This window comes from Medicago truncatula, chromosome 7, assembly GCF_003473485.1.
Source record: "Medicago truncatula cultivar Jemalong A17 chromosome 7, MtrunA17r5.0-ANR, whole genome shotgun sequence".
Lineage (NCBI taxonomy): Eukaryota > Viridiplantae > Streptophyta > Magnoliopsida > Fabales > Fabaceae > Medicago > Medicago truncatula.
In genome coordinates, this window is record NC_053048.1 from 44,732,233 (window position 1) to 44,746,288 (window position 14,056).

The 14,056-nt window shown below is 34.7% G+C and overlaps 3 protein-coding genes across 5 annotated transcripts; 2 read left to right on the forward strand and 1 right to left on the reverse strand.

Annotated features, from left to right (window-relative positions):
- The first annotated feature begins 750 nt into the window (after window positions 1-750).
- Window positions 751-3,900, forward strand: LOC25499114 (uncharacterized). 3 transcript variants are annotated; one of them, XM_013594276.3, is made up of 5 exons: window positions 751-993; window positions 2,115-2,735; window positions 2,929-3,009; window positions 3,138-3,188; window positions 3,563-3,900. In XM_013594276.3, exons 1-5 carry the CDS (start codon window positions 937-939, stop codon window positions 3,704-3,706), a joined length of 954 nt encoding a protein of 317 aa, XP_013449730.1. In that variant the 5' UTR covers window positions 751-936; the 3' UTR covers window positions 3,707-3,900. The 3 variants fall into 3 exon arrangements, with proteins under 3 accessions (XP_013449730.1, XP_013449728.1, XP_013449729.1); XM_013594274.3 differs by having other exon boundaries at window positions 752-993; window positions 2,115-2,825; XM_013594275.3 differs by having other exon boundaries at window positions 752-981; window positions 2,115-2,825.
- Window positions 3,901-4,824: 924 nt separating this feature from the next.
- On the forward strand, window positions 4,825-8,350 carry LOC112416220 (uncharacterized). The gene is made up of 4 exons (XM_024769369.2): window positions 4,825-6,405; window positions 6,502-7,449; window positions 7,533-7,898; window positions 8,009-8,350. Exons 1-4 carry the CDS (start codon window positions 4,825-4,827, stop codon window positions 8,267-8,269), a joined length of 3,156 nt encoding a protein of 1,051 aa, XP_024625137.2. The 3' UTR covers window positions 8,270-8,350.
- Window positions 8,351-10,461: 2,111 nt separating this feature from the next.
- Window positions 10,462-12,754, reverse strand: LOC25499115 (uncharacterized). Its single transcript, XM_013594277.3, has 5 exons — window positions 12,600-12,754; window positions 12,267-12,506; window positions 11,757-11,969; window positions 11,478-11,642; window positions 10,462-10,981 (listed from the first exon to the last, which is right to left on the reverse strand). The coding sequence occupies exons 1-5, from the start codon at window positions 12,648-12,650 to the stop codon at window positions 10,733-10,735; spliced, it is 918 nt and encodes a 305-aa protein (XP_013449731.1). The 5' UTR covers window positions 12,651-12,754; the 3' UTR covers window positions 10,462-10,732.
- Window positions 12,755-14,056: the final 1,302 nt, after the last annotated feature.

A 14,056-nucleotide genomic window follows, 5' to 3' on the forward strand; every position in this document is an offset into this window, starting at 1 on the left:
CAAAAAAAGTTTAAAATAAAAAAATGAAAAATGTTAAAGAGTTCCCTTCAGTCATTGGTTAAGAAAACAAAAATAAAAATATTGTATTGGAAAATGATGAAAAATGATATATTTGACTTTCTAAAAATTTAAAAATAATCTCTAAAAAAAATAAAAAAATAATAGGATTAAATGTAAATTTACTACTTTAAGTTCTCTTAGACCACTTGTTAGCATTACCCATAAAAAAATTTATCTTAAAAATTGTATATTCAATACATTAAGACATTGAAAAAACAAATTTTCATACATAAAATTCATCAAATTGTTTTTTAAGGGAAAAACAAATGCAAACTTTATTTTTGGAAATCGTACATTCAACACGTTATAAAAACAAGGAAAATGTTAACAAGCTCTCTAAAAACATTGTTTAAGTATATAAAAGTAGCAACTTTTGCATTGAAAATTGTACGGTTATGACTTTAACAAGTGTTTGACTTATATTTTTAAAACATAATTTCTTTTTGTGAGTTCCTAAACAATGCACTTAGGCATTTGTTATTGTTACCAAGACCCTAAAAATAAAATTAACCTTTTCTACTTAAATTTCTTCAATCATTTCTCATTTTAAAATCATTAACAAATGCTTTTAGAATACTTATTAACATAACTTTTTTTTTTAATCTTTAACAAATATTCTTATCATCATCATCGTAATCTTTTACGGTGAAGTTAGAGTTTAAGGTTTAGGATTTTGTCTTTTTAATTTCCAAACCCCCAAATGAGCGATGTGGCATTTTAGACCTGTTTTTGTTTTGCCGTGTCAAATTGCTTATGTTTCTCTTCCTGCTTTAAATCTTTAGTTCTGTGTGTGTTGTCCCTTCAAATTCCAATACACATTCACCAACAACAAGAGTGAGACTCAGGGTGTTGTACTTTTCTTTCCTCTTCTGCACCATGGGCCGAAAACCTGGACCTAAACCTTCCAAAACCAAAGACGCGGTACTCTCCTTGGTACACAAAATCCACTCTTTTGTTTTTCTCTCATCTTTCTTTTCCGTTTTATGTATGTACGATATTATCGTTTTCTCATTATTATTTATTGTTGCGTTTCCATTCTCATGTTCCTATTTTGGTTTTTTTTTTTCTTTCTTTCTTCTCATGGATCATGTTTAGGGCTATGGTTTAGGTAGGGTTTTCTGATTTTCAATGTTTGCATGAACGAATGTTAGGAGAAATACAAGAGCTTTCGTTTTGTGGTTGCATGCATTCGTGAGTGTGTTGTTATTGTTGACTTTTCATTATTTTGTACTTTCTATGTCGGAAAGCTTTGCTTTTTTTATCTAATTTTTGAAGTCTTTTTACCTTTTTTTACGATGATTTCACTTTTCAAGTTGTGTTTTTACCATTGGATCTGATTTAGTGTGAGTGGTTGGTGTACAAGGTGGTTGACTCGGATCTGACTCCTCTGAAGTGAAGAAGACACTCTAGAGAGTAAACTGAGTACTACAAACCACTGATTGAAAAATAAACTGTGGATAACAAATCATAAGTTTGTTGAAATCTATGAAGCACGGATACGGACACACCGACACCCCAACACTACTAATCATTTGAGAAAATCACATGATTTCGTGTAATTATGTGTGTCGGTGTCGGACACACACCTAATCCAAGGAGTGTCCGTGCCTCATAGATTGAAATAACAACTCTTGATTTTTTCACATTAGACCATATTCGGGCTATCTATATACTATTTTTGAATGTGAAAAACATTGTCCGCTACTCAAGGAATTTGTATATGTACACATTTTGAAGAAAAAAAATCAGTCATTTTGTGTCGTTCAGAAGTACACTTACACCAGTAAAAAAGTACACTTTCGACAACATTCGTGTTTTTTAAGACATTTAGTGATGAAAAGTAGCACCTTTTTATTATCATGTTTCAACCATTGATTAATATATCAATTGATGATATTTGCTGTGCATGTAATATCATATATTGATTTATGAAGAAAAAAAAAATTGAATTGTTTGCTTTAGTGGAGCTAAATTCAGGGCTTTCTGATTGAATAAACAAATCATGTATAGAATCATATATGTTCACTCAGCATTGTCTTTTTCTCATTCCACAGCCTGCTGCTAATGCACTTCCTTCTGAGAGAGTTGAACAACAAGCTTCCAATGAAAACATAAATCCAATGGAGGTGTTAGAATCTGAGCTGGGAAATCCACACCCTATGTCTTCCCCACTGAAAAAGCATCTGAATTCGTCAGTAGCTGGAGTGGAAACAGGTGCTGTAGGAAAAGAACCACAAGAACAAACCACTCTGGTAAGTAAACATCAAAAGAAGTATGCTACATTGGCTAAAAAAATGTCCAAATACCGTAATGGATCTGTGAGGCGTTCTGAACGCATTAGAAGCGGGGTTGTTAAAGTTAAATCCACCAACTCAAAGCAGGGCGTTGAATGCGTTGTGGATATGACTGTTAGTGATAGTGAAAAGGATGAATCTGATGCTCAAACTGAGCAAGTATTGCCACAGCCAAATCCAACAGATACTCAAACTGAGCCAGTGCAAGTATTGCCACAGGAGAATCGTCAAACTGAGCCAGTGCAAGTATTGCCACAGGAGAATCCTCAAACTGAGCCAGTGCAAGTATTGCTACGGGAGAACACTCAAAATGAACAAGCTGAAATGGAACAGTTACTATTTGAGCCTGAGTCTGAGCTTGAACTTAATCCTGCTGAAAATGTAAGTGAAAAGAGTGTGGATGTAAAAGTTGACTATGCCTTACAGAAAATCGATGCTTTGTATAAGATGATAGAATTGTTGACAGCCAAGGTATACTATAGTATATACCTAAACTTAAGACAACATGCCATTGTTATTTTTGTTGTTATAAGTGTGATGCCTCATTGGTAAATATATTCTGAACATATAACAGGTTGATGGAAATGCTGGCTTATATGAAGCCCCGTCGATGGCACTCGGTTATCGGAGCATGTACATTGATTCGCAGAAGAAGGTTTTGTTTTTAATTTATTCATTTTAGAAAGAAAAAAAATCCTAATGTCATTTTTAAGCCTACTGTTTTGTGTTTGATTATCCCATATTTCATATATGGTGTGTACTGACTTACATACATATATGCAGCTTGAAGCTTTATCCAACGAAAATGAACAACTAAAAGGACAATTGGAAGTGGTATGTTGTGTGATATCTATTTTTTCCTTTCTATTATTTCTTTTAGGTGTCATTAGCCAAAAATATTAAACTTCCTATCTCTTGGTCATGGAAGCTCTCATATCATGTTATGAACCAACTACCATCTCTAAACATGACATGATATGCTACACCAGTAACAAAATAAGATCATAAACAAAATTTTAACTATTGCATTTGCATGAAGCAACCACAAGAACATTATTTTAGGAAGTTTTATTTAAAATCATTACTGGTGTAGCATCTGATCTTGTGAATATTTACTGGTTACAAGACACCGATAAAACTGTATATGTTAATTACTTGAGCTTTTAGTTGACTTGATGTATCTAACTATATACCTTTTGATATTGTAGTATGAAAAAGTATTGGATAAAATGAAGGATGTTGTTAATCAGCAACTTTCAAATGTGGCAAAAACTGCTGAAGCTGCTGTTATTTCCTTGAATCAAGAAATCGACAATGCTTCTGCAGGTAAAAGAAAGAGAATTGAAGGCTGATGAACGAAAAAAGTTAATCTTGCATAACTTCTTTTTTTGTATCATATCACAAACTTGATACTACCTAATGTGCTTGACCTGGAAGTTGTGCCTAACTATTTAAACTTGCTTTTGTATGGACTTGTTGCTTTAAGTTGAACTAGTTGAACTAGATGTTTTGAAATTGTTTGTGGTTCTGATGTTTCAATGCCTCATCCCCATCTATCCGACACCAATTCTTATGTTTCAATGTTGATAGTTTTATCCTCAACAACATTGTTCTTGAAATGCTCTACAGCCATTGCATTGTTATGGTTGATTCCGTGCTTCTATTATTGGCTCGCCAAATGATCTTGTTGAGAATACCGTATTCCTTCACAATGCGTTAGCTCAGAGAAGAAAAGAAATATATTAAAGGCTTAAATATTGCACTCGTCCCTGCAAATATGGCCCGTTTAAGTTTTGGTCCTTGTAAAATAAAAATTCAGAAATCAGTCCCTGCAAAAAATTCTGTCTTTTAAAAATACCCCTGGGCCCATTTAATTGATGACAGGTCACCAAAATGTACACGTGGCGCGCGCTGACTGTGTAGTTGTGCCGACGTGGCATCTAACTGAACATTTTAAAATTAAAAAAAGATTTTTAATATTTGGAAAATCTATTTATGATTTAAAAATAAAAACAACTATTTTAAAAAACAAAAACTTATTTTAAATAAAAAAAAAAACATTTGTATATAATAGAAAGGGGGGGAAAATAGAAACCCTAGTTTCAGATTTTCCCCCAAATCGACCCATCTTCTCATTTCTCCCAACTGAGCGATCCATCTTTCTTCTTCGTTGATCATCGTCGTATTCCTTCATCCGTTGAAAATCCTTCTTCGTACACTGAATCGACGGCTGAGATTTAGCAAGATCGGGTGTTCGACGGCTGGGATTTGGAAAGAGACTAGGGTTTGACGGTTGTGATTGTCTCAAACTTAGCTACAGTGAAAGGTAACCTTATTTATGATTTTTAACTGCAGTAGTTGTGTAAATCAATGTGTTGTTGATTGCTTATTGTTGTCTTTGTTGTGGGGACCAAAACTTCAGTTTTTATTTCTTACACATTTTCATTTTGTTTTTTTTTGCATGTGTAGTATGTCTATCAAGGTTGTTTTTCATCATGGAGGGTTGTTTGCAAGGGACTGGGTTATAACGTACAAGGGTGGGAAAGAAAGTATGGTGGATATTGATAATGAGAAGTGGTCTTATTTTGAGCTGAGAGGGTATGTCAAAGATATATGGAAAGAGTTTAAGTATGAGAACGGGTTTAGGATGTGGTGGATTGTTGAGGAAGATGTTGATTTTAAACTGGTTAGGGTTGATGAAGATGCTGATGCAATCAAGGAGTATGCTACATTGAAACAAAGAAAGGTTGATATATACATTGAGCATGATGTTATTGACAGTGATGGTGGTCTGGTTTTTTTCCCCAAATATATAGCTGGAGAAGATGAGGTTGGGTCTGTTAATAGGAAAGAGAAGGAAAATGTTGCTTATAAGGTTGGGTCTGTTAATGGGAATGGGAAGGAAAAGGTTGTCTTTGATGAAGAGTCTGATGATAATAGTGATTGTAGTAGTGATGATGACCTTAGAGGATGTACACTTGATGACAGTGAAGATGAAAGAGATTTAGGTTGGGATGATGACTTTATATTTGCTGATGAGATAGCTGTGACTGGTAAGGAAATTGTGGAGATAGAAACTGGTTCTGGTAGTGCTGCTGGCCCAAGTCAATATACACAGATGTTAGATGGAGTTGAAATTGATGCTGAGTATGTCAGTGATGAGTTAGGAAGTACTGACCCTGATGATTCTGAGAGTGAGAAAGGTCCTGTTTATGACAAGTTTAGGATGGAACAGCTTGGCCCAAAGTATAAGTTTAAGGTTGGCATGGAGTTTAAGTCCATAAAAGAGTTTAAAGAAGCAATAATTGAGTGGACTATCTTAAATGGGTGGGAGTTGAAGTTTTTGAAAAATGACAAAACCAGGTGTAGGGCAGTATGTAAGAATGACTGTGATTTTGTTGCTTTATGTAGTCAAGATGGTGGGGCCCACACTTATAGAATAAAAACTTGGTCTGGGGTCCACACATGTGCAAGGACATTGGAAAATAGATCTGCTACCTCTAAGTGGGTTACAAAAGCTGTCCTACCAAAGATGGTTGGTTCTTCTACTAAGTTAAGAGTGACAGACATCATGAAAGATCTAAGAAGGGATCATGCAGTGGGAGTTACCTTTGCAAAGGCTTGGAAAGGAAAGAAGGAAGCACATAAAATTATTGATGGTGATGCTGCCAAACAATACACACTGCTATGGAGGTATGCAGCTGAGATTTTAAGGGTAAATGACAAAAACACTGTGAAAATCAACACTAAAAGACCAGTACCAACACTTCAGCCAAGATTTGGTTCATTCTATTTCTGCTTTGAAGGCTTGAAACTAGGGTTCTTGACTGGATGTAGACCATTCATTGGTGTTGATGGGTGTCACCTGAAGACACAATATGGTGGTCAATTATTGATAGCTGTTGGAAGAGATGCTAATGATCAATATTATCCTTTGGCCTTTGGTATTGTTGAAGTGGAGAACAAAGAAAGCTGGAGATGGTTCTTAACACTGTTACTTGAAGATATAGGGACTGAGAGGAAATGGGTTTTCATTTCAGATCAACAAAAGGTATACTTCATACTCTTATCTATTTTTTGTTGTTTTGTTACTTAATTTACTTATGAACCATGACTATGTAATAATTATTCTATTTTGCTTTTTAAGGGATTGATGTCTGTGTTTGATGAGTTAGTTGAAGTTGTTGAACACAGACTGTGTTTGAGACACCTTTATGCTAATTTCAAGAAAAAGTTTGGTGGAGGGACTGCAATTAGGGATTTGATGATGGGGGCAGCTAAAGCAACCTATTATCAGGCATGGGAAGAGAAGATGATGCAGCTTAAGGCATTAGATCCAGGAGCATGGGAGTGGCTTATGAAGCATGATACTAAGTTGTGGTGTAAGCATGCATTTACCTACTACTCTAAATGTGATGTTTTAATGAATAATATCTCAGAGTCTTTTAATTCCACAATCCTACTTGCTAGAGACAAACCAATCATATCTATGTGTGAATGGATTAGAACTTATTTGATGAATATAATTTCAACTATTAGATCTAAGGTTGGTGCTTGGCAACATAGGATAATGCCAATGCCTAGGAAAAGACTTGATAGGGAGGTTGCACTTAGTGGGGAATGGATACCAACTTGGAGAATTGCTGATGAATTTGAGGTTGGGAAGTTGTATGGAGGTTTCCAATACATAGTTGATATAGGAAAGAGAACATGTACTTGTGGTTTTTGGGAGTTAGTGGGGATCCCATGCAGGCATGCTGTAGCTGCAATGGGAAAGAGGTCAAGGAAACCAGAAGATTATGTAGATGATTGCTACTCAAAAGAAACATATGACATATGTTATAGCTTTAATGTTAGTGCAATCAATGGACAAGACATGTGGCCAAATGTTGAAGTGGAAGATATGCTTCCTCCAACCTACAAGAAAGGTCCAGGAAGACCAAAGAAGCTAAGAAGGAGGGAACCTGATGAACCTGATGCCAGGAAATATAAGAGGCAGAATTCAAAGTATAGGTGCACAAAATGCAACCAATTGGGGCATAACAATAGAAGCTGTAAGAGTTCAACTGTTAACCCAGAGGCTCAGAAGAGAAAGGTAATTTAATTATGGATAACAATATTTACAGACAAATAATGATTTAATTATGTAATAATGTGTCAATCTTATTTTTTTCATAGAGGAAACCACCAAGGAATGCAAGACAGGATGGACAATCAGAATCTGCACCAATGAATGATCAAACTGCACCACTGAATGATCAAGCTCCACAAGTGACAACTGAACCTCCTCCAGTTCAAAATGACCTAACTGAAACTGCTCAACTTGCAGAACCTGCTAACAATGTTGCTCCTATTGTGCCCACTAAGTCCAGACATAAGAAATCAAAAACTGTGGCATCCAAGTATCTGTCAGCAAAGCCCAAAAATGTGAAAACTAGAGATGTGAATTCATTGTCTGAAGTTGTGGAACCTGTCAACAACTATGTGAGTGCTCAAGCTGCCAACCACAATGTGAATGCTCAAGCTGCTAAGGTCCATCGAAAGGTATGTCTTCTCATGTCACTTTATTATGCTCAAGCTGCCAAACACAATGTGAATGCTCAAGTTGCCAACTTTATATATGTTTGGTTTTGACTGAGTGTTGATATTGACAGAAAAAACATGCTGAGATGGTCTATGATGTTAACCATCTGAAAAAGAAGGCAAAGACCATAATGACATGGCATGGAAGAAGATGTGAGCCATCTAACCAACTGTCAGCTGCAAAGGTACCAAAATATAATCTTAACAACTTAAGGAGGAGTGGCAGAACTTGTTACTTTGGGCCACAACCTAAACCAGGTGCAGCAGGAACTATGGAGACAAATCCAATTGAAATTGGGAAAGAAGATGGGGAATTAACTCAGGAGAATTGAGGATGCTTAAGTGTTTTGTGAACTTTATTATTATAATGTTATTGTAATGTAATGGCCCAAAACAATGCCTTCTATTTTGGATGTAATCTATTTTGGATGTAATGGCTGTTAATATGTCATATATGTATTGACTTGAATGACTTATGCCCTCTGTTTTATGAATGCTAATGTCTTCAATGACTTATTTTGTGAAAGTTCATTGCTATCATAGTTATCACTGCTAATGCATCTTGTATTTGGTTTATCTTCGTTTTAATATCATTTTTTGCCTTAAAAAAAAAAAACTATAAAGCAGGTAAATCAATTCACTATAAAGCAGGTAAATCAATTCACTAAGTAGTAACCAAAATGTTGTTCAATTTCCATTCAGTTCATAACAACTATTACAAATGTAACAACTTAGCATAACAACTATTATAAATGTTGTTGGCCAAACCATTACAACTTTGATTCATAACACATAAACTACAATAACAACTTAAACTATTTCCAATTAACCATACCACATTACATCATCAATTCTTACCATAAACACAAAAAAAAAACCAATTAATCATCAAGGCTAATGCCATCCACATCACTTTGTTCCTCTCAGCCCTATACTTTGTCTTCCACTTATCAACTTCAATGGACTCAAATGTCTTCATAAGTTCTTCAATGTTGCTGCATTTAGAACAAGCTTGTTGGCTATTGACTGCTTCCATCCCTGACCTCCCTGGCCTCTCATGCTCCACTGACACATCCATAACAGGTTCAACATGAATCATGGGTGTAACCCCTGGTATAATGTCATCATCCCATATAAACAGCTCACAAGTATGAGCACTCTGTTACAATTTACGACATCAAATAATCAGAAATTCAATCAGTAGTTATACATCAAAAACAAGCTTAAATATCAAACAAGCTTAAATATCACTAACCCTACTATTCCAATTACGACATTTCCAAAATCTACGCCCTTGGTTCTCATATGTGGTAGATATGTACATCTTCATTGGAAGATAGCACCCACAAGCTGGTAACATTGATTCCATCACTTCTGGATTTCGAGCAGCAGCAGCCCTTGCAACATTTCTGGAACTTCCACCATTTCTAGAAATCGAAAAGGAATGTGAACCTCTGCTGTTTGAGTTTCCTCCTCTGCTGCTCGACATCTTCAACAATCTTCTACAAATCGAAAAGGAATAGAACACGAATTTCGAAAAGGAAGGAGATGGATTGAAAAATTAAAGGAGAATATGGAATGGAGAAGAAAGGATTGGGTCGATTTGGGGGAAAATCTGAAACTAGGGTTTCTATTTTCCCCCCTTTCTATTATATACAAATGTTTTTTTTTTTATTTAAAATAAGTTTTTGTTTTTTAAAATAGTTGTTTTTATTTTTAAATCATAAATAGATTTTCCAAATATTAAAAATCTTTTTTTAATTTTAAAATGTTCAGTTAGATGCCACGTCGGCACAACTACACAGTCAGCGCGCGCCACGTGTACATTTTGGTGACCTGTCATCAATTAAATGGGCCCAGGGGTATTTTTAAAAGACAGAATTTTTTGCAGGGATTGATTTCTGAATTTTTATTTTACAAGGACCAAAACTTAAACGGGTCATATTTGCAGGGACGAGTACAATATTTAAGCCTATATTAAATTCATTATTCTTATAATCCAGTTCCCTTCTTCAATTCATAACATTCAAACAAAGTGGTTGTAAATTTAGTCTATTTTTTATTTGGGTTTAAATCTAATGGATTGGTATTCAAAGGTTGGCTGAATAGAGTGAATCGGAAGTTATGATCCGATTAGATTTTATGCTAAAATAGCTGATTTAAAGTTATGATTTGGCTCGAGTCGAACTTTTTCCTTTAACATAACCTTTGTTATTGAGGTGCTATTAAGCATCTTTGCTTTTATGCACTCGTTACAGAAAGAAAGAAAAAATTGCAATGGAGGCAATGAGATTTGTTTTTTTGGTCAACATAGTGTGAATATTTTTGTGATGACAGTGAGTTAGCTTGTTAATTGGATTTGGTTTGGGTACATAAACAAGCTAACTCAAACTTGAAGTAAATAAATTTGGTTTGGGTACATAAACTTAATCATGGACATAAACTTAATCATGTAGACCAAGTACAAGAGAGATTTTTTTGTGACAATGCAAGATATATTTTTTTAGCAAGAGTACAAGAGATATTGTCACATTATAATAGTGGTGGAGTGGACACTACTAATATTATTATCACATTTAGAACCATTGTCACATTAGTAGGAAGATAAGATCATTATTTTCTGCGGTAATACAATGAATATTTGCAGCATCATTACAGAGGGAATGTTATGATGGTGCTAAAAAAATTGGTTTACAAGAGATGGTGATGGTAGGTTCTTCTCCATCATCACAAGTTCATCAGAGAACTTGTAGAAATGGTTACTAGAGAGATGGTTCTTTGGTGTTCAAAATTCTCTATTTGTCATCATCATCATCATCACCATCTTCATCCCTGGTCTCTTCTCCGGATATTGAGCGCGGCGGAGATGAGAAGTCCAAGCACATTCCTTGGATGACTTGCTCATATGACTCAGAGAGGTCTTGTGAAGTATGTTGATGGTACTCCACCAGCTGGTGAAGGCATTGGTTTTCTCTCATCAGATTTGCATTTTCACTGGCTAGTCTTGCCTTCTCACCAAGAAGTGCTTCCAGCTGAAGCCTCACCTACACCACACAAACCACCATCCACAGAAGATTAGTTCCGTAATAATTTGAACAATTCAGGCTCCTAAAATCAATGAAATCCTAAAATAATTTTTGAAATGAACCACATACATTCTTCTCTTTGAACAATTTCAGGACTAAGTTGATCAACACAAAATGACTAATATGATAATATTAATCGAAGAATTGACCGGTTGTTATCAACAATGATTCTCTTTTCTTAAAACGATTGCATTGAGGATCAAATATAGTTAACTGATGTTAATTTTAAGAACCATATAACTAGACCCCTCCAATTTCCAGAGAAAATTTGTGATTCACTCAACTTTACATGTAACAAATCCTAACTATGTCCAATGTCAATGAAGTAAAAAAATGTAACAATATTAGTTGCATTAGAAATACAAAAATGATATAACATCACTAACTCTTTAGCAGGAACTTTTTCAAATTCTTTTAACCATATGGTATGATTAAGATTGAATGGATTCCTTACCAGATCATCTTCCTCAGGCCTGACTCCTTTAGCGAAACCGTCACGCAGTCTTCGGTTCTCTTCTTCAAGCAGACCACATCTTTCTTGCATAAAACATAAATCTGATTTAAGAGACTTCAATTCTCTTGCAAGTGTAGCTGCTTTGCTTGCCATGGAAACTGCAATCTGCAAAAATGAAAACAAGTTACAATTGGCCACAAACTTCAGTACCAATATAATCTACTAACTAGTACTAGTACAATAGTTGATAATAGGAGGAAAAAAAAACAAAGAACCAACATTTTTTGCTTTCTTGATATGCTTTTCATGCATTTTTCCCCCATTTTCTGTTTGTGACTCTGTAACATTTTCTTCATAGAATTCATCAATTTTCCTCTTTACTCCCTGTTTTGACTCCTCTTTCTCTTCCTCTTCTCCATTGTTTTCTGACTGATCAATTTTGCTTTTGAATATATCAGTTAATGTGGGTGGATTCCCCAATTCTCTTGCACCCTATGGAAAAATAATGAGTGTTTAAATTTAATGGTACTACTAAAAAATCTTCATCAGGTCTCAGAATATAAGCAAAAAAATTATCAAATAAAGTAGATGTATTTGGTTCAAATTTCTAAGATATATCAACTTATATTTGAGACGGAGTAATAATATAAATTCACTTTCAATATTCAGTTACATTACACATCTAATGCTGCAGATTTCTCTTGCAAACTCAATAAAACTAAAACATTAATTAATAAACTAAAACATTAATTAATTGAATCTATTAACATTAAATTGTATAGTACTTACTTGTAAGGCATTATCCAAATTATTAGACAAAAGAGAGAGTGTATTAGAAACTGAATCAAACCCTCTTATGAGTAACAACGAATCTTCCTTCAATTGCTTTCCTCTTTCATTATCTGAGATTTTGGGTTGACCGCGTTTATCGAGAAGCGAGTCAATTCTACAACGGAGAGTGCTCCAGAAGCGTTTATCAGAAGATGGAGTGAACTGAGGAGAAGAAGAATTAACAACGTTTGTATCATCCTGTTGTTGTAATAACGCGTTAATTTCAGAAACATGACATTAAAAAACAAAACAAAACAGCGATGTTTGTTTTTTTAGAGTAAGAGGAAAAACCTGTTTGATGTGAAGAGGAGAAGGAGAAGCTGTGTCCAACGAGGTTGTCATGGTGTTTCAGAATACAGAGAGAGAGAGAGAGAGAGAGAGAAGAGTGAGATAAGGTTAACTAACGGCTAGTTTTGAAAAGAGAGTTTCATTGAATTGGAGGATGAGGGTTTTATTTAAATAGATAGATAACGTTCGGATATTAACTTTGAAAAGTGGGTAGTATTTTTTCATAATAATCAAAACCAAAATATCAGCAAGGAAATTTTTTTGATTCGTGTTTTTTAAATTGAGAGACATATTTTTGTAGACTAAAAAAAATGTTGGGATGCCCAAAAAAATTGTATACCTTTCTAATGCTCTTGAAAGTTAAATGATTTTGAAGTTGCAATGAAATTGCAATTGCAACCATATTAGAGAGTGCAGTTGTCGCACAATGGTAGAACTCATAATTGTTTCTCAATTTACAATCAGAAGATAACTTTCAAGATTATCGAAACATAACATCCGAAAGCATTGGAACATAATTTCCAAGAGCATCAGAAAGCAACTTCAAATGATTATTATGTACAAGAAATTTTTTGCAATTTTAGGGGGTTGTGATCAATGCGGGGGCCTAAAGAGCAACTTATTCTATTATTGGGCTATGACCAACCGCAAGAGAAGGCCCGGTATAAAACACAGTATGATCTCAAAAAAAAAAATAATCAAATAAAGTAACACGATATGCTTCTGATATATAAATCTAAACTATAAATTTAGAAGAAAGAAATCCTTATTCTCCATCAGGGTTTTTCATCTAAGCCGTCGTGTACTCGATAACTGCCGTGTATCTATTGTTTCCAGCACCAGTTCTAAGGTGGCGTCTTTCATTTCTCCAACTCTATTTTTTTTCTACTTTAAATATGTGTATCTTCCGTCGCAAGCATCATGATGAAATTAATAAAATTAAATATTGTTTCGTTTTGTTTGATTGATTATGCTTTTAATTTTGTATTTGTTTTCTCAACTTCTTCTTCTTTTTAATGACAAATATCAGTAATTAGTTGTTAGATTAGTTTTTCACCTATGCGCGTCCTAGTTTCAGTCCATGTCTCCAACACCTTATTCTTTAGTGCTTCCCCCTCCCTCCAAATTTTGTATTCTCAACTTTGTTCGTTATTAACTGCAGCAACAATGAAGAGGTGCAAAAGGCTCAAGAGTGATTTACCTGACTTGCCTGATTGTGTTATATCGTACATTTTTTCAAAGTTAAGTTTGAAGGATTCCGTGAAAACAAGCACATTGTCCTAACAATGGCTTCACGAATGGGGATTCAGGATGGACCTCAATTTTGGTTTCCATAACATGTTTGATTTTGATTTCCCTAACATGTCTGAGTTTGACGATAATACAATAATGCAAAAGTTACTAGAAAGCCTCCCACTCTTTGAATCTGATTTTTACACAAGATTGGATCAATTCATGCT